Below are 19,272 nucleotides of genomic sequence, written 5' to 3'. Positions count from 1 at the left end.
AGATCCAAATCCAGTTTTCCTTGAGGGCTGCTGTATCTGATTTGCCATTCAGTTCACTATTAATCTCCTGTGCAAATGTATCTTCTAGCTGTTATGATGTTGAATCAAACTGAACCATGAAAGCCAGATCTCTTGCATTTTCTCTCAGTTCAGACAGCTTTGCTCCTGGCAGTTCTCAATGATCACTGGAGGTACTTTTGCAAATCTACCTTTTTTAGAGACGTTCATTCACTAATGCAAATATTAAATTGTTTTATCTTCAATTTAGCCTTTAATGTGAACGGGTCACAAGTGACAAGAGCTTGGTTCCCTTTGTACTATAGTCTGTACTGTTTAGCCAAGCCTTTTAAAATGCATGTCTAAATATGTGCCCTGATCATTCAAATCAGAATCTACTTCTGTTGACTTTAAAAATGGAGTGGCTACAGTGCATAAACCCTTTTCAAAAGGTTAGCCACTCATTTTTACTTTTGTCTTGAAAATCTTGGCCTTTACTTCTAGTTTTGTGGAGGCTTCTTATGAGAGTTAACACTGTGTAGCATCATGAAAGCATGATTCAGATTGATTGATAAAATGAGATATTCTCTGTTTTTCCTTTTTTTCCAGAACACTGCTGTGTCTACACAACGCTGTTGTGCAGTAGTATTAGGCTACTGTGCAGCAGCATCACAAAAAAGGCATCCGCCAGTGCTACCACACAGTAACACAGCTTACTACACACTTATTTAGTGTTTGTTCTAAATAAAATGTGCAGTAGCGTCTCGTGTAGGCGCAGCCACTGATGCCTATCCTTGCCAGACTGTATTCATTGGAGTAAAGACTAAAGATTGTGTAAAGAGTCTGCAATTAAATGGAAAGACTTTACTGGAGGAGAATAATTCAGCAGCACTAGCAGGCAAGCTGGAAAGTCAGGTAGCTGAGAATGATTGAGCCAAATTTCACCCACACAGCTCCAGTGAGGACACTGAATTAATTGTAAGCATTACAACAGAGGCATCAATTCTGACTGACAGCTAATGTTTGGACATGACACTGCTGCTTAGCAATTTGTGTGACAGCTTGAGAGTTCATTAATTCTTTCATGAGTGTGGCAAACCTCTCATTTTTTCCTCGAGTTCTCTGAAATTTAAAGGATTACTTATGAGTTCTATACTTGTAGTATAATTTATAGACTCATTCTTTTTCATTTCCTTCATCAAGCCTATTTCCTGTATTTTCTGCTTCTAGCTTCCTTGTTAATTATTTGCACCCTAAATGAGAGTGCAACTATGCAAAAAACAACGGTAAAGAGAGTCCCTGCCAGTGTACAGTCTGATAGACGATTAGGAGGAGATGTACTTGGATAGCAGCACCCAATCTTCCAGTCTTGTGGGCTGATTGAGTGGCATGGGGTCAGTCCATGGACTAGATCCTGCATGGGGTTGGCACATAGGACTGGTCCATGGGTGCAGCCCTGTGCACCAGTTCTAGCTGTGCACCAGCCTAACCCTACAGAGGTACCGTCAATAATTCAGGGACACGTTATCCAGCCTGTGAGGCTCTCCATAGATCCAGAAATTTGACAACAGAAAGCAGTGATTAACATTGCCACCACTCGCCCACCACAAAATTTCTGGACCTGTGGGGAGCCCCATGGGCCAGAAAACAGCTCCATGAGCCAGATCTGGCCTGCAGGCTGGACACGTGTTCCACTGCATTAGGAAATGTAGGGATGGGACAACTTAGTAGTTTTGTCCAGTAGCAAGGGCGAACTTTTCAAAAGTTTCTAAAGGTCAAGTTTGTATTGAAAAGAAGAGTTTAGCTCTGAAGTCAGGTAGATGCTTTAGAAAATGCTACCTTTAGTGTAAATGGTGAAGACAGAAGTACAGCTCCCAGCTGTAACTCAGAAAGATTTCTGCAAAGCGCTCTGTTACAACCTTACCCCGAACCAAACACAGGTTCACTGTTGGCTCCAGGGGGGAGGAGAATCTAGCTGCAGGCTGGGAGCCTGAATTCCCTGTGCTCCCTTGCCCCCCTCCCATTCTGAAAACAGTGACAGGCTGGGAGCAGTGGCGTACCATGGGTCTCCAGTGCCTAGGGGCTAATGCCAACCACCCCCACCCCCTAAGTAGGGTAGGAAGGGACCTCACAAGTTCATCTTGTTGAGTCCCTACTCAAAGCTGGATGATCCATGACTAAACCATGCCAGCCAAGAGCCTGTTCAACCTGAAAACTCCCAAGAATGAGGATGCCACAATTTCTCCAGGTAGCCTGTTCCAGTGCATGACTACCCTCATAGTCAGAAAGATCCTCCTACTCTCCAATTTAACTCTGCTGCAGCTTGCAGCCATTGCAGCCATTGCTGTCCCCTACAACCACAGAGAAAATCCCATCTCCATCCTCTCTGTAATTGCCTCTCAGGTATTTGAACACTGTGATCATCAAACTCCCTCTCAGTCTTCTCTCGTCCAGACTAAATAACCCTAGGTGTTCCAGCCTTTTCTCATAAGTCATGCTTCCCCCTTGATTTGCAAGTGACACTCCTGTTAATACAACCCAATATGCTTGTGGCTTTTTTTTTTTTTTTTTTTTTGCAACAAGACCACACTGTTGGGTCATATTCAGTTTATGGTCTACTGCAGTGGTGCTCAAGATTTGTCCTGGTGTGCTGGATGGGTAGTGCCCAGTCCATCTGCAGGCCAAATACAACCAGTGATCCCGATTGGGCACCTGCAGTGGGCACACCAGGCACCATTCAGCCATGCAGAGGGGTGCAGGAGGGCAGTCCAGAACAACCCAGCCCTTCAGGGGAAGGGGGAGTAGCCTGGTGGGGGGGAAGGGGTGGTCCAGCTTCTGTCCAGGAGCAGGCAGAACAGGGGTGTGGCCTGGCCCCAACCCTGCTCCATGTGGGGAATGGGACATAGCTTGGCCCCAACAGGGGTGTGTTGGGCTTAGGATTTGGGAATTTGCTAATGGGGGGTGGTGCTCATATTAATGGCCACCACTCCCCCACTGCCAAATTTCCCAACCTGTGGGGAGAGATCCTCCAGAGGATCTACAACTCCACCCCACTTGATGTCATCTAAAATTTGCTAAACATGTTCTCAATTCCATCAACCAAATCATTAATGAAAATATTAAAAAAATACTAGACCTAGGACAGACCCCTGGGGAACTCCACTTCATACCTTCTCCCAGCTAGAAATTCAGCCATTGATAACTATTTGTTGACTATGATGATCCAGTTATATATCCATGTTACAGTACTTTCATCTAGTCTGTATTTCCTTAGCTTTTCCATGATAATGTTGTGGGAGACAGCATCAAAAGCCTGCTGAAGTCAAAGTATATTACATCTGCTGCTCTCCCTCCATCCACAGAGCCAGTCGCTTTATCATAAAAGGAAATCTGGTTGGTCAGGCGTGACACTGTCTTTCTTCCTCCCAGTCAGGGGTAGGGAGAGAGAACCTAATTACTAGGCCTGAGTTTGGGTTTAGGCTTAATAAGAATATGATACTTATCTAGACCAGAGACAGCCTCCTGCAGCAATGCCCTTGCCCTTGGGAATTGGAAGAGAACAGGATGAGGGAAGAATGGCACAAAGCCCAGGAGAAGTGGTAGGTTGCTGTCAACTAGTTCTGAGTCAGATTCTGGTCAAGGCTCATGTTCAGTGTTCGTTGCTCAGGTAAGACAGCTGCAAGGGTCAGAGACAGATGTAACATTTTTTGAGCACCTTAGGTCTTAAGTTTTTATTTGGAGGGGTATGGATCCTGTAGGCTTGGGTTTATTGCACTTTTATACATACCATGTCTTTCATCTCTTTGTAACATAAGCATGTATGCTGTCTTCTTTCCTGGGAACAGTGGAGTGAAGTGCAGCAGATGATAAATGGTACCGCAGCCTATATGTACCAGGATTGCAGTGTATTTTCTGAGGGTGACACTGATCACTGGCTTCGAACCAACTGGATTTACCGGGGCGAGGCAGCTTCTCTCATTTACGTGGAACTAAAGTTCACTGTGCGTGACTGCAAGAGTTTCAAAGGCAAAGCTGTGACCTGCAAAGAGACCTTCAATCTTTACTACATGGAGTCAGAGCAGGATGTTGGCATTCAGTTCCGTCGCCCACTGTTCACCAAGGTCAGTGATACTGGAAGGTGGAGCTATCCCTGATGGGTCTTGATGAATGGCAGACTTCCATGGAAATCCAGGTTCATGTAGGCTGTAAAGTGGGTGGGTGACTCCACAAGAAATGCTCATTCCCGAGAGTCAGAACTCATGCCAATGTCCCAGCTTCATATTCAGGGCATTTTTTGCTATGGGAGCTGCCAATTTTGAAATGAGAGGTCCTAAGTACACATGATGATAGTGATTGGTCATTTTTCCAACATTTTTTCAGTGTTTCAACAAGTATGTCAGTATCGATTTACTCATTTTACTAACAGTTAAATCAAGGCTGGGTTTTTGTTTTGTTTTGTTGCTCAGAAGAGCAAACATCACTTCTTCTGATGCTGGAGGCAACAGCACCAAAGTCTCAATCAGATACTCATGTTTGCAACTACATTCTACCTCCCTAAATTTATCTTGCACTTCTGGTTGATTATACTTCCCTTCCCTTCCCTTCCCCTAGAGAAAAAGCTGAATTCCAAAAGATGGAGTCTCAACTTCCATATGGAGTCTCCTGTAATACATTTTATAACAAGTATATGTTATGTATAATATATACTATAACAAGTCACAGACTGAAATTCCTTGGCAATCTTTCCCTCTACATTTTCGCTGACATACCAAGATAAATTCTTCAACACTTTGAACATTTCTGCAATAGCTTTTAGTGACCTCAAACCCAGAGAGTTGCAGTGATTTACCAGGACAATTTTAAAACATGAAACTGGTATATAAAATGCTTTGGATGATCTGTTTTGATATTAAAGTCATGCCTTTCCAAGCTGACACAACTTTTTATTGGGCACGTCTACACATCACCCTACATCACCATAAAAATGTGCTACAGCAACATAGTGATCACGTGCATCTACACATCACCGGCAGCTACTTCGCCGTGGCGGTGCGCTCCCCTGTTTTAGCGTACCACTATGGTGAAGTGATGGCTAAAAATAACTGTGCATCATGCATACAGTGCAGTATGGGTGGTTACTGCACCATGCTTTAGTACTTAAAGCACGGTGCAGTAACAGCGTCACTGTAGGGCAACATGTAGACATAACCATCGTGTCCCTGAGTTTTCTCTTAACAGTTCAAGAGGCTGGTGGGAGAACTGGAGATAGAACCTAAGTCGCTTTAATTTCAGTCTAGTGCTCTGTCTTGTCCACTAACCCAGGTTGCCTAGATCTCTTATTTGCTCCCATCTTAAGATGCGAAAAAAAAATCTTTTTTTTTTTGTACACCCACTTCTGTGCAACCATATCTCCATAAACTAGCTTCCCCTGTATACAGGTTCAATATCTGAACATTAAGCACCAGAGGTCGATCCAGGATTTTGTGAAGGGGGTTGCGGGAACAGCAATCAATGCTGCAGGGGTGGCTACACCCCACCACTCCCAGCTTCCTCCCTCCCCTGGGGTGGGCAGACCACCCAAAGAGAGTGGCAGGCAGGAACGTTTTTAAGACCAAGGCAAACAAGTCATTCACCCAGCTTCCCCATCAAGGTTAGCTCTGAGTTCAGGTTTCCAGTTAGTTTATTTTACCTGGAGCACCATTGTCCTCACAGCAAACAAACACTGACACAGACACAGACAGATGTGCAGACACACACATGCAGACATACAAACACAGACATGCAGGCACACACAGACACAGGTACACACACCCCAGCAAGTAAGTGTGTGTGGGGGGGAAGGGGTGGGGGGGGAAAGGGAAGGGGCTGGGGGAAAGCCAGTTCAAGAATTGGGGGGAGAATGAAAGGGAGCAGGTACAGGCAGGCGAGGATGGAGCGCACCCAGGGGCACGGCGGCTGTGCCTCCGTCGGCACCTTCCCATATTTTCCTTCTTTCCCAGGGGAGAGGGAGGGGCGCACCGGGCGCCACTGGCCCCTCGCGTCACACCGCGCACCTCCCCAGCCCCAACCTCAGCTTGCTCTCTGTGCCCACTCCCAGGAGCAGGGCTGGGGAGAGCGAGGGCAGCAGTGCCCCTCTGTGGGCTGCACATGCGCTGCCTGGCTGGGGAGGGAGGGGGGGCAGTTCACACATGGTGACTGGCACTGCCAAGCCCTGCGCTGCTTTCCCTCAGCCCCCATCCATGTGTCGCCGGCCTGGCAGGCACTCCTGCAGTGAGCTTGGTTTGTGCACGTGGTGGCTGCTGCCACATCACCACCGTCACTGCTGTGCCACTTGCCTGTGGAGCCAGACATATGACTGACCACAGGAAAGCAGCACAGGGCACGGCAGTGATGGCAGTGGTGGTAGTGGCTGCCATATGCAAGCCATGCCCCTGCCGCCACTGCTGCCCTGCCCCCCCCCCCCCGGCCCTGCTCCTGGGAGTGGGCAGAGAGAGTGAGCTGAGGTGAGGGGTGGGAAGGTGCCACAGTGTGCTGCATGGGGCCGGCAGCACCCGGCACTCCCCTGCCCACCCCCTCCCCTGGGAAACAAGGAAAGTATGGGAAGGTGCCAAGGGAAATGCTGCAGGTGTGTCCGTGGGCATGCTCCATCCCCGCCCACCTGCCCATCCAGGCTGAGGGAGGGGGTGATGTTAGGGAAAGCCCTACATGGAGTGCCCGCCTGGCCAGTGGCACATGGAACCGGAGCGGCACATTATCGGCCCTTAAGGGGAGCCACACATGGAGGCGCTGAGCCTGGTTAGGCCAATAGCACCACTCGCAGTCCACGTGCAGCCAGCTTCCCCCCCAGCCAGCTCAGCCCCAAGCCAACTTCTCCCCCAGCCCTTACCTAAGTCCCACTTACTGCCACTTACCAGTCCCACTTACCAGTCCCACTTACCTAACCTTACAGGCTCCAAGAAGTAAAGTAAGCCTGAAGCAAGCCTTGGGACTGACTAAGAGGCTCAGGCCCTGCCCTTCCCCCTCTCCCTCCTGACAGGGCTGGGGGTTTCCCGCCCATTTTGCAATCAGCTCCTGCAGGCTGGAACTCTGCCAGCCTGCAGAGCTCTTGCAAATCTGGGAAATCCCCGGGTTTCTCTGCTAAAAGGTAAAATCCACGTTTTCTCTGAGAAAAATGGGAAGTCCATGGTTTTTTCCATTTTTCTGTGGGAAACAGAAAACACAGATCCCTGCTGATCATCGATTCCAGCCATGCAGACTTTTAACTGCTGACTACCTACAGCTGGTTCTTAGCCTTCTGCAGGCTAAACACTTCATCACATCCCCCAGTCAGATAATAATCTTCCCTACCCCCTTTCAGTCCCCCGTCCCTCACCCTCCATGCTCAAAAGCACATCCCTTCCACTCCCCTTCTCTTCTCCCCTACCCATTGCTGCTGCTGTCCTTCATTCCCTGGATGACCCAGGAATATGTGTGTGGAGGGGGGAGGCTCCAGAGATGCTCCTGCCTTGCTCTAACTGGGCTGTACAAGCAGCCAGGCTCAGTCAGGGACAGCCGTGGTGGTAGGCAGGTTCCCTCTCCCTAAGCCTGCATCTAGGATGTCAAGGAATACCCCAGGGACTGGGTAGGGAGGAGGAACCTGCCCACAGCCATGGCTGCTGTTGTTCCCAAATGAGCCTGGCTCCCCGTGGAGCCCACCTGGAGCAGTGCAGGAGTGACTCTGGAGCTGCCTTGTCCCCAAGGCAGCTGAGGACATCAGCAGTGGTGGGAGAGGGTAGGAGGGAAGGTGTTTGAGCATGGAGTGAAACAGAAGGGGGAATTCTTACTTGCTTAGACGACCCCCAAAAAGTCCCCAACTACTGTTCCTGCAGCATCAATTGAAAGGGGGGGTGCATCTACACTACTGGATCCCCTCTGGATCCATCCCTAATAAAACTGGGAGATTCTGGTTTTGTGATTGTGAAATAGTTAATGGTATGGAGGATTAATGTTGTAATATTCAAGAGTCTGAGAGAGGTTGGGGATCAGTTCACATTGACTTCCACATGTTGTCCAGAAGCAATGGCAAATCAAATAGCAATGATGCTTCTTATCGAGTCAAGACATGGAAACATACTATGTGACCCATCTGTGGTATTAAAAGTTCTAAAACACCAGCCTTTCTCAAACACCAAATTGCTACATTTCACCCATTTATTTCTAATATGCAAACTGAGGAAAATCAGTTTATCTTCTTCATACAATTTGCAAACAGAAAGAGACAGAAAATGCAGCTGAAAGAATGGTTTGCTGCTACTTTTAACTTACACTTTGACAGTTCCCAAACACTCCACTGAGATCAGGGCTCCAGTTTGTTAGGTACAAACACAAATAAATGAGCCATGCAGCTGTTGAAGTGAAGCTACATGACAAGTTGAGAAGGAAGACCAGAAACTAAGGGACCTGGGGAAAGTCTGTAAAATGAGGGAGTCAGTATATTGGCCTGGCAGCAACCTGGAATTGAGCATGGGATAAGTGGAGATGAGGAGAGCTGCATCAGTGACCCGGGATAGAAAAAGGCCGTAAAGAAAAGAATCTGCATAGACTGTATGTATACAGTCTGTTTGGGGCTTTGGGATGCAAGAGGTCTGACAAATGGAGTTGCTTTGGAGCTAAAAGTGCTGCTGCATGCTTATACCTTCTAGAGCCTGATTTTTCTTCTGTTCAGGTCAACACGGTGGCAGCAGATCGAAGTTTCACAAACCAGGACATTGAATCACGGGCCTTGCAGCTGAACACAGAAGTGTGTCCAATAGGGAAACTGTCTCAGCGTGGATTCTACCTAGCTTTCCAGAACTCTGGGGCTTGTGTGGCCCTGGTTTCCACCCGGGTATATTACAAAACCTGCCCAGAGTCAGTCCAAGGCCTGGCCCACTTCCCAGAGACAATAGCAGGCTCAGAAGGGCTGACAGAGGTGTCAGGAGTCTGCGTGGAAAATGCAGCTGAAGAAGCAGGCCTCCCACCCAGGATGCACTGCAGTACTGATGGCAAGTGGCTGGTGCAAATGAGCCGCTGCCTCTGTGACGTAGGGTTTGAGGAGGCTGATGAAAGCTGTGTAGGTAGGTATGCAGAAAAGGGAGGGGATGGCAGAATGTGCAGGAAATTATGGAGATATAGATAGTGATACAATCCATGAACATATGATTGTTTTCAGGTGGATAGTGAGGTGAGAGTTGCATTAGACTGATTCCACTGAGCCCTATCTTGTCTCTGACTTCACTGCTTCCTATCTCTCTTTATCTGCATCTCATCTCTGCTTTCTGCTACATGTGTATATCTGTGGCTCTGCTATTGTCTTTTTTATTTCTCTCTCTCTGTCTCTCTCAGATACAACAATTGCAAACACCCTTCCACTCTCAAACTCCATCCATCAGCCTTCAGCCAGTTTCTGGGAGCTGTAAGTATATCATTGACACCGGGTGCATCTACACAAGATGCTTTACTGCGCAGGAAACTAATTTGCTGCACAGTTAAGTGTCACCGTCTACACATGTGCAGCAATTAGGGTTTAGTAGACTAATTTACTGTGCTGCTGGATAGTCCTGTCAAATACAAGTAGTATCAGGCAGAGCAGTAAATTACTGTGCTTAGATGCATGAGTAGATGGTGGCATTGGGATTAGTTTACTCCAACTCAAATTGAGCCAGAGTATATTCAGTCACATTAACTGCACATGTAGATGTGCCCACTGAGTCACCTGACAGCCAACCCTTAACTGGAAGCTGGTTCTCTGGGAACACCCAGGTTAGGATTGAGTAGATATACCATTATCCCAAGAACTCAAGGAATTCAAGTGTGGGGCTGCCTTTGTTCAGTGGATTTCATTTTTCTATCACAGGGAAGGACACGACCTGTTTGAAACCTGGATCAGAGTCCAGATAGAACGTGCTCATGGGAGGGTATACAAACACCCACCACCTGGATGGGAACACTCAGCAAGCTGAACTAGGATCATTGTAGTTTGAATCTGCCCTTGACAGAGAAGAGAAAAAAGATGCTGGCAAGGGGATATTCCAACAGTGCAGAGACAGTTACAGGTTCTGTATTATAGGTGGTGCTTAGGCCTGAGCCACTGTAGTAAAAAGCTCGGCAGGTTCATATGCCATTTGGCTCAAGCTGCAATAAGAGGAAGGGGGAATATTAATGGGAGTCTAAGGATCAGAGATGGAATCTACATTCTGTCCTAAGGGTTTGTAAGGGTCTTCAATTACACTGTCTTCCTGTTTGCTCAGCTTGGAGGCTCTGAGCTCTATTTGGATGGCTGCTGCCTCCCCACTCCTGCCTTGCTCTGGCAACTGATTGAAGGGTTAAGAGACTACGTATTTCAGTATAGGATCAAGGCCCCTCCCCTCTGCTCTCTCTCCCCAGCTCAGCCAGTTTTTCTACTTATCTGCTGCTGTGCTCTCCCATGAAAGGGTGAAGAACTTGTCTTGCCTGGGCAGGTTCTCGCTATCACAGTGCATGGCAACCTCTGCATCACAGCTTCTTCCCATTCAGCCCGAGCACAACAGAAGTCAGAATTGTCTTCTCTAGGGTTATGAGGAAATGGGGAATTCTCCAAACAGAAGTGTGGAGGGGGTGATATGCCAAGACAAGGAGTGGTGTTATGTAGGTGGATCCAAGATAAAAGAGGATGGAGAACCTGTTTGTGTAGCTGGAGAAGCTTCCTTCTTCCATGTCCTCATTCCAGCCGATTTCCAGCAGAAAGAGACCAAGTGCCTGCATGAACTTGGAAATGACCCAGATTTCTCTCTGAGCCAACTCCTGGGATGAAGACAGGGATCATACCTTGTATCTTTGCCCTCAGAAAAAGGAGAGGTTCCAACTTAAAACCCCACTCTGAGAAGGAAATGAGGCAGGGGTGGGGGAGAAGGGCAGCAGGTTAAAATGCAGGGAGACTATCAACTGACTTTTGCTCCAGTGGCCAAAGCGTGGGAAGGGAAACTACACTGTCACCTTTGCCCTGTGATAAAAGTGGTGAAGATAAGAGTGGCAGTGGGGGGAGGCAGCTCTGACTTTTATTCGGGGATAGAAAGGAATGGAAGGGTAGTAACCGAAGAGTAAGAAGGTCCCAGCTCTGCACTAACTCAGTCAGCTGCTGGGTGAACTTACAGGTACTGGTACCTGTACATTAAATCATAGTGGTCTCATCCCAAGCACCTCACCATTCTGCACCTGCCTCCAAGCTATGCTTACCCAGGGAGCTACAACTTGGCATTCAGCGGCTAACCTGAATCCCAAATATTAGCTTACTGTTGTAATATGAATCCTTTTAAATTGCAGCACATACTTCTTTACCCAACCTTTCCCCATCTGACTGGAGTCTAGTTTCCTAACTGAGTGACAAGGAAGCAGAGAGCAGGTGGTTCAGTCTCTTATTGCTGAACTCTTGCATGGCTCATCTTTGTTCCCTTAAGGCTACCAATTACCCCAGTGACAGACATGGTATAAACATCTGTAAGACCGAAGGGGAGAGAACCCTCTTAAATGTGTGGTTAAGAGGGGAACTAGGGTTTTTTTTTTTCATATAGAGTTTGTTGTCCCCATCAAATTCATTTGAAGTGTAATTCCAGCCCTCAAGTGAAGCGTAATGCCAGCATACTAAAAGGTGACTGGGGAGGCTGGCGCCAGGAGATTGCTGGCATCAAGGGAGGAGACACGAGGTACAGGGAGTGGGAGAGTCTCAGCTGGAGCTTACATCTCCAACTGGGTAGGTTGAAGGCAGAGGCTCTTTGTTCCTCTTTCTGTTTAATGAGCCCATAAAGGCCCTGTTAAAGATAACTGCTGGGTGGGACCGGATGTTGCAGTGCAATGGCAACAGTGCTCTGGGTTAGTCCTGCACTCCATGCTACCTCCTTTGAGGAATTGCACCACCTACTGCCTGCCAGCATGATAGGCTCACTCTGACCTGCATCTGGCTTACTTCCTTTGAAACCTGCTCCTTTTTCCCATTCTTCTGCCCAGAAATCAAGATTCTTTGCCTGAAGCTTTTGGTTCAAGGACCCAGGGACTGCTTCCCACTGGGTTGCGGGGGAATAGCATCAGATAAGTGTTTTTGCCCCTCCAGTCACTGGAGGGAGGGAAAGAGGTCTGAAGAAGTTAGTCTGAGAGCTGTATGCTAAGAGTTGTTAGTGTTGGGACTTGGTTTGCTTAGAAGACCTGAATTTGTATTTTTTCTTTCTCTCTGGGATATGATGCTTTGATTTTAAATCAAACACCGGGGTTTAGTGGCTAGTCATATAGACATAAATACATAGAATATGACCTTTACTCACTATATGTAAATATATAGACATAAATATATAGAAGATGATCTTTACTCGCTCTTGATGGCCTTCACATAGCCTGGCTGTGGCTGCTGCATGATTTCAGTAGCCATAAGGTGACTGAGAAAAATGGACCACATCACTGCAGGCTGAGAGTTATGAGGGATCGGATGAAGGAATTTAATTGTTTCTGGAGTCCTGGGGTCTCCAGTCCAACTTGTGCTTGGCATGGGAAGACAGAGCAGGTGGCCTAGAGCAGGAAACTGGTATTTCTTAGTGGACCTCTTACTGTCAATGCTCTGCCAAGCCAAACTGATTGGAAAATAAAGTATTTTTTAAATCTTAAAATGGGAGGTTCAGAAAGCCTTCCTCTTCACTCTGGCACCAGTTAAATCCCAGACAGAAGAACTGCTTTGAGTCATTAACAGTGAATGGTGCATACCATTTTTGCTCAGAAACAACCTCCCACTGGTGGTTATCAAGGGGAGACGAGAAGCCTGTATCTAGGATGGTTTAGGAATCGTGAATCCCACATCTTTGTAAGGGGTTGGAGTAGATCATCATGGACATCAAACTCACCTCAAACCCTGGGTTGGATCCAGATTGCAGGGGCTCGTCCCAGGCTGGATCTGTATGGCCTGCAGCAGCTGCACTGGGTCAGGTGGCAGCAACAGGAATCTGGGGCCAGCAGCAGAAGTCTGGCAGCAGTGTGGGTCTGTGGGCTTCAGCATGGTTTTGAAGTTAGTGCTGGGGGTCCCCGGACAGAACAGTTCTGGGGGCAGTGATGTAGGTCCAGAGCCAACACTGGGGGCTGATCAAAGGCATGGGTACAGCAGCTTGGATCAGTAGGCAGCAGCAATGGGGTCAAGTAGCAGCACAGGTCCAGGGGCAGCAGTGGGGCTCTGGGGCCAGTGGCAGGGGTCAGGTAGTGGTGGGGTGAGTGAGGGCCATATCTGCACAGTCTTCTCTTGTGCCCCTTGCCACTGACAGCAATATCCAACAAGGCCCAGGGACCCAAATTCTGTGGTAGGCCATGCCCCACTAGCCCCATCCCCCAAACTTATGGAAACTGGGACCACCAGATGGAACAGCTCCACAGCACAGATCCAGCCCGTGGGTTATATATTTGCAACCCCTGGATTAAGTGACCCTTGAAATCCCTGCCAATTCTATGATTCTAGGGGGCAGGGAAGTCTCAGGGAACAGCATTCATTGTCCTCTGTTTTCCATTCATGAAGGAGAAACTTTCTAGCTCCAGTTCAGAGTTTTATTTTAGACCAAGGAAACAAGAAAATAAGAATGAATAAAAGGAATGTCCCCCTGCATGTGTATGTGCATCTTCTCCATAGCATGCTGCATCAACTGCAGCACAAAGGTGCCGTTTTGGATAAGCAGTCTCCATATAAAAGTATAAAGTGAAGTACTAGCAGTCCCATTAGCTACTAGTGCCAGCAGGCCCATTAGCTACTAGTACTAGCAGGCCCATTAGCTACTAGCTAGTGAAGTACTAACTTAGCCCAGCTGTTCATGGCCCCTGGAGGTACAGACTGGTCTGGCAAAAAGCTGGAAGGGATGAGGATGAGGACCATATCTCTTGGGAGAAATCTCTCTGAGGCTGACAAAGCCATAAGTACTGTGTTGATTTTTTACAGCAGGGTCCTTGTTTGGCAGGACCTCCCACTTCCAATCTGTGAGAAGGGGGGAAAAAGAAGAGGTACACAGTGGTGCTGAGGTAGAAGATGAGAGGGTGATCAGGGGGACTGCCAAGACTGACCATCAGCTTCCTCCCAGTCCTGTGCTTCCTGTTGTTTCTTTGCAGCCTGTCAGCGGGGATTCTATCGTCACTCTCTGGAGACTGAACGCTGCCTCAAATGCCCCCCACACAGCTCATCCAATGCTTCGGGGGCTACTTCCTGTCCCTGCTACATTGGCTTCTTCCGGGCATCCAACGAGGGCCAGAATGTTGCTTGCACCCGTGAGTCACAACTGGGAAAATGAGAACAAGGGACACTTATATACATGAAAGGAGGCTGCTTCAATGTGCCATACTCTCGCAGCTTCTCTAATTAAAGGGTGCCCCCACCCCTCCCCTCTATAAATGCCCCTAAGGGTATTCAGAGAGGAGGAAGTTTGGGGAACAGGGAACCAGGTTAAAATATGGAGAAAGATTGGAGAGGGGGGGTGGGGGGAAACGCACACTGAAAGACATCATGGGGAAGGTATGTGCTGAGGCTGAAGCTTCATGCTAGGTCTAATCCACCTTCTTTAACTCACTGCAGGCCCTCCCACAGCTCCCCGCAATATCAGCTTCTCCTTGATGGGGACTCAGCTCTCCCTTTGGTGGCAGCCACCCAGCGACCTGGGTGGACGGAAGGATCTTACCTACAGTGTCTTATGCCAGCACTGTCATCTTGTGTGTGAGCCATGCAACCCTGGTGTGGTCTTTTCTCGCAGCACCTCAGGTCTTACCGAGCCATCAGTGGATGTGGATGGCCTAGAGGCTTACACCAACTATACATTCACTGTGGAGGCACATAATGGTGTCTCAGAGGTTGCTGTCACTTCCCAACGTGCTACTGCTTCCATCTGGGTCTCTGTTGGGCATGCAGGTAAGTCTGTAAGAGGGAGAGGTGGATCAGTGTTTCCCTGTCCATTGAGAAAAAGAGGCCTTGTAGGTCTAAGAGGTTTCTCCATCTTATTTCTTCACACCACCAGCAAAGGACCCTGCTTTCTGTCTGTTCACAAAGGTTTTAAAATATCTTACATGTGAACTCTGTCATGCATTCTCCTTTTTTAAGCCACTACAGCTGAAATAATCATACAAGAAGAACAGTAAATTTCCTAGGTGCTTTAGAAATACACTGCAACCCAGTTCTCTCCTCTGTTACATCGGAGGCAGTCCCATTGCCTTGTACCCCATGGCACTGAGCCTGTTGAGCAAGATATATTTTCTGCCATATATGCAAAAACAAAAACAAAAAACCAACAACCCTCAAATCCTGGTGGAGCTTTAAAACAGAAACTTTAAACACAGGAATTGGGACGCTCAAAAGTGCAGGTTTCACATCCCTGCTCATTCAGCCATTTGGCATCTTTGAAGAATATGGCTTTCATTTGATAGTTTGGCTGTCCTGGCCAATGTAAAATCTGTGTAAAATGATTGTAAAAAAGCAACATCTTCTTACTTAACAGACCTATCCTTATACACTTTCAGGGTCACCACTGCTAAGTCTAGTGACAAAAAATATAATTTTAATCGTGTTTTTATTCCCTGTTCCCCCTGCAGAGCCAGCACAGCTCAGAATTAATACACCATTAACAGAAATATTTGTAAAGTTCCCAGGACACCAGCCCAAGCCTGGGAACAGTTGTGAGGTTGTATGGGTGACACTGAAGACACCCTATGCCCTGTATAGTCTTTCTTACCAGTGGTGATGTAGAACAAGGAAAGACTAGGCCAGATTCTATTTAATCTATTCGACATCTATGTGAAGGTAAGCTCCTAAGTGCAATTCTATTCCATCCTGCTCAAGTCCTGAAAAACCATTAATGCATCTACATTTGCAGCTTACTGAATCACAAAAAATCAATGAGAAGATAGAGGACCCATCTATTTTGTGTGTTAAGATTTTTTCAGAGACTTGAGCAGGGTGGCATAGTTTCATACTTAGGTGCCTAAGTCCCTTTATATTCCTAATAAGTGAAATAAGCAAGGCCCATCCTGGCTTGTCTCTTGAATCCCAAAAAAGCATTAGAGAACAGCTTTTTACTCACAAAAGTAGGAGGTTTGCTCTGGGTTAACTGAGAAATGCAGAGCCATGCCCATACAACATGCATTGTGGTTGTCTTAACGTTGCTGTGGGATCCCTAACTTTTAGCATTTATTTTTGTCTTTCAAGTTTTCACATTAATGCCGTACTCAGTAAAATTACTTTGTGTAGTGATCAATATGGTAAGTTGCACCACTTCTCAGCTCTCTCCATTACCAGTGCAATTACAACTGGAGATCTTTTCCCCTTTAGGCATACTAAAGAAGGATAAAGTACTTGATAATCAGCAGTGGCAGTGAGAAGGAAGTCCATTCCTGTTGCTTGGGTGTTGGGGATGGGTGGTAAGGGAAGGAAGATGGGAATAGCCTTAAAAAGAAAAAAGAGTGGGTTCTGGGAAGAGTGGGAAGGGGCTGTGTGTACCCTATGCTTTCCTTTGCTCATGTATCCTCTAATTTTTCTCCCCTGCAGCACCAGTGACAGTTTCCCATGTGACCCTTTTGCAGCGTGATGACAGCAGCCTGTCTTTCTCATGGCCAGCCCCCAAGCATAGCAGCAGAAGTTCAGTGGAGTATGAGGTTGTGTACTTTGAGAAGGTAAGAGGTGCATTTTCTGTGCTAATTTTCCTCCCTTCTCCTCCCCTCCCCTCCCCTTCTCTCTTCCACCCTTCCTAGAAAAGTTTTCTCCTCCTCTGTTTCCATATTACTGTTCACTGAAGAAATCATTTGTTTCCTGATTCCTGCAGGGAGAAGAAAAACTCTATGGAGTTAAACACTTGCAGGAACCCAATGTGACCCTGACAAACTTACAGCCAGACACAGCCTACCTGCTTCGTGTGCGATCCATCACACCCCTTGGTCCTGGTCCCTTCTCCCAGGACAAGGAGTTTCGCACCCTCCCACCTGGTAAATGGAGTAGGGCAGATTCTCATTTCCCTAATACTTTCTTCTGCCACACACATATGCATGTGCACATACAGAAACTAACCCTAACCCTGGATGACAATGAAGCAGAAAATTTCCACTACTATCTACCATTTTATCCAGTTAATTTTAAATGCAAGATGCAGAAAATCAATTGAGGCAGAAGACCCTTCAGAATGTCCCTTGTGCAGTCCTCACCAAAACAGCTTCTGTTTTGCCCGTGTTATAAAATCACCTCACTGATAAACAGTGCAACCCCACAAACCTCACTCTTATTTCTATCCTTCCTAAACAGCTTATACCTTTCAGTGCCCCATGTTCCAGGCATGGCTACTATGGCTCCATGTTTCATTTACTTCTATTTTGTCTAGTTTCACAACACACACCAGAAGTTCAAGTTCTTCCATTTTATTGCCTGAACTCACTATGTTTGTATACATACATTTCTGTTGTTTCTGTTTGGCTTTCTCAGAAGTCCCAAGTAGAATAAGAGCAATCAGATTGCTGACTGGAACACCACCCTGACTTCCATTGTTATCAGTGTTGTTGCTATCCATTTCCCTTCCACTCGTTCTGCCTTTTATCTTCAGGTTCCCTCCCATTGGCCACATCTACATGAGACGCTGACTGTGCAGTCATAAACAAGTACTAAATGAGTGCACAGTAACCTGAATTACTGCACAGTAGCACCAATGAATGCATTTTTGTGACACTACTGCGCAGTAGCCTAATACTACTGTGCAGTAGTGTCACATCATTTTTTCCCATGCAACACTACTGAGCAGTAGTACTGGGCTACTTCACAGTCAGCATTTCATGTAAACACAGCCATCGAATATTTATTTCTAGAGTAGAGATCCTATGGTTTTTCTCCTAACCCAGTCCTGTCCCTTTGTCTCCACAGATAATGGGGCTCTTTCCGGTGGTGTGATAGTTTCTATAATCTTTGGAGTTCTGCTGTTCATGGGGCTGAGTGCAGGACTCTTCATCTTCTGGAGAAGGTAAGTGCCGCAGTTGCTGGCACAGGAGAGGGAGAGGCAAAGCTGTGTGATACAGAAAGAGACACAGAAAGGCAAGGGGTGGCCATGCCTGCTTATTTGAGAGTAGAAAAAGTATAAATTGGGGTGACTGATTAGAGTCATGGAATTGATTGATTAGAAGTGAAAGGGGAGACCCAGTGCAAGTGGAACAGATAATATGCTTATGCTGCTCAAGTTAATGTGCAGGGTTAATATGTGATTTGTACATTACCTGTGTCAAGCTGGCACTTGCTGCTTTGAAGACATAGAAAGGAGAAGCAGTTCCATTTTCTTTAGGATGTGATGTCTTTGTGAGCCTGCCATGTCACTACAGGGGTGTATGGACTAAGCCAGGCCCTGCCCATTCTCAGCCACATAGAACAGATGCTGCTTCTTGAATGACTTAGTTGAAACAGCACCTCTCTTAGGGGGAGGGAAGGAGATGATTATAGCCCTGACATCACAGCTGCAGAAAACAGCAAAGCGTATTGGCTGAATTGGAAGATAAGAGTCAGGAATGAAGCATAGCAGCATAGCTCATGTGGTTCTGCATGAGGACAGCAGTCCTCTGCGGGAACTTCAACACTAGATGCTAGAAGTACAGTAGACTAATTTTACTGCACATTAGTGCATCACAGCAAAAGCCATGCTAATGTGCTAATGCACAGTAGAATTAGTCTACTGCACATTAGCATCACCAAAAAGACGGGTGCCAGCGCTACTGCACAGTAGCACTGATTAACGGTGCATTAAATTAGTACCTGTTATTACAGGTTACGGTGCATTAATGCACGTGTAGATGTGCCCTGCATCTTATATTCTACAACCACAGCCTTTGCAGGAGAATCTTATTATTATTATTATTGTCCTGTTTCTTCTGGATGCCAAAAAAGCCTGACAGAATGAATCAAGTGTACCTGAGGCAATGTAACTTGACATTTTTGCCTTGGTCTGCAGGTGGCTTGAAATCATAGCTCTGACAGTTGCCAACTCTTTTCATATTAACGAAGTGTTATCTCTAAAACCTAAAAGCCAATTAAATATAAACAGTATTATTAAAAAAGCATATGTATAGACTATCAGTATTCATCCTTCAGTAAAAGTATCCAACTAGTGTGAATATCCCATAATCTTCGTCAGCTTCCTGTGTTCCTCTCCCTGAGGTGCCCTCATCCCAGATACCAATGCTCCACTTACCACAAGACGCTTCTGCAGCATCATTATTCATTTGTACAATAAGAGTATGAGAGACTCTGAAGATGAA

At 46.8% G+C, this 19,272-nt stretch overlaps 1 protein-coding gene across 2 annotated transcripts in view; it reads left to right on the top strand.

The window, feature by feature from the left end:
- Positions 1 to 19,272, top strand: part of EPHA1 (EPH receptor A1) — a 63,200-nt gene that overhangs the window by 30,174 nt on the left and 13,754 nt on the right. For both annotated transcript variants that reach the window (XM_014609234.3, XM_019500632.2), the window contains 7 exons: positions 3,843 to 4,118; positions 8,702 to 9,092; positions 14,119 to 14,274; positions 14,579 to 14,908; positions 16,538 to 16,662; positions 16,812 to 16,971; positions 17,894 to 17,990. In XM_014609234.3, coding sequence (XP_014464720.1) covers positions 3,843 to 4,118; positions 8,702 to 9,092; positions 14,119 to 14,274; positions 14,579 to 14,908; positions 16,538 to 16,662; positions 16,812 to 16,971; positions 17,894 to 17,990 — 1,535 coding nt within the window. The remainder of the gene's footprint in view (positions 1 to 3,842; positions 4,119 to 8,701; positions 9,093 to 14,118; positions 14,275 to 14,578; positions 14,909 to 16,537; positions 16,663 to 16,811; positions 16,972 to 17,893; positions 17,991 to 19,272) is intronic.

This window comes from Alligator mississippiensis, chromosome 4 (assembly GCF_030867095.1).
Source record: "Alligator mississippiensis isolate rAllMis1 chromosome 4, rAllMis1, whole genome shotgun sequence".
Classification (NCBI taxonomy): Eukaryota; Metazoa; Chordata; order Crocodylia; family Alligatoridae; genus Alligator; species Alligator mississippiensis.
This window is presented reverse-complemented; position numbering and strand designations above follow the sequence as displayed.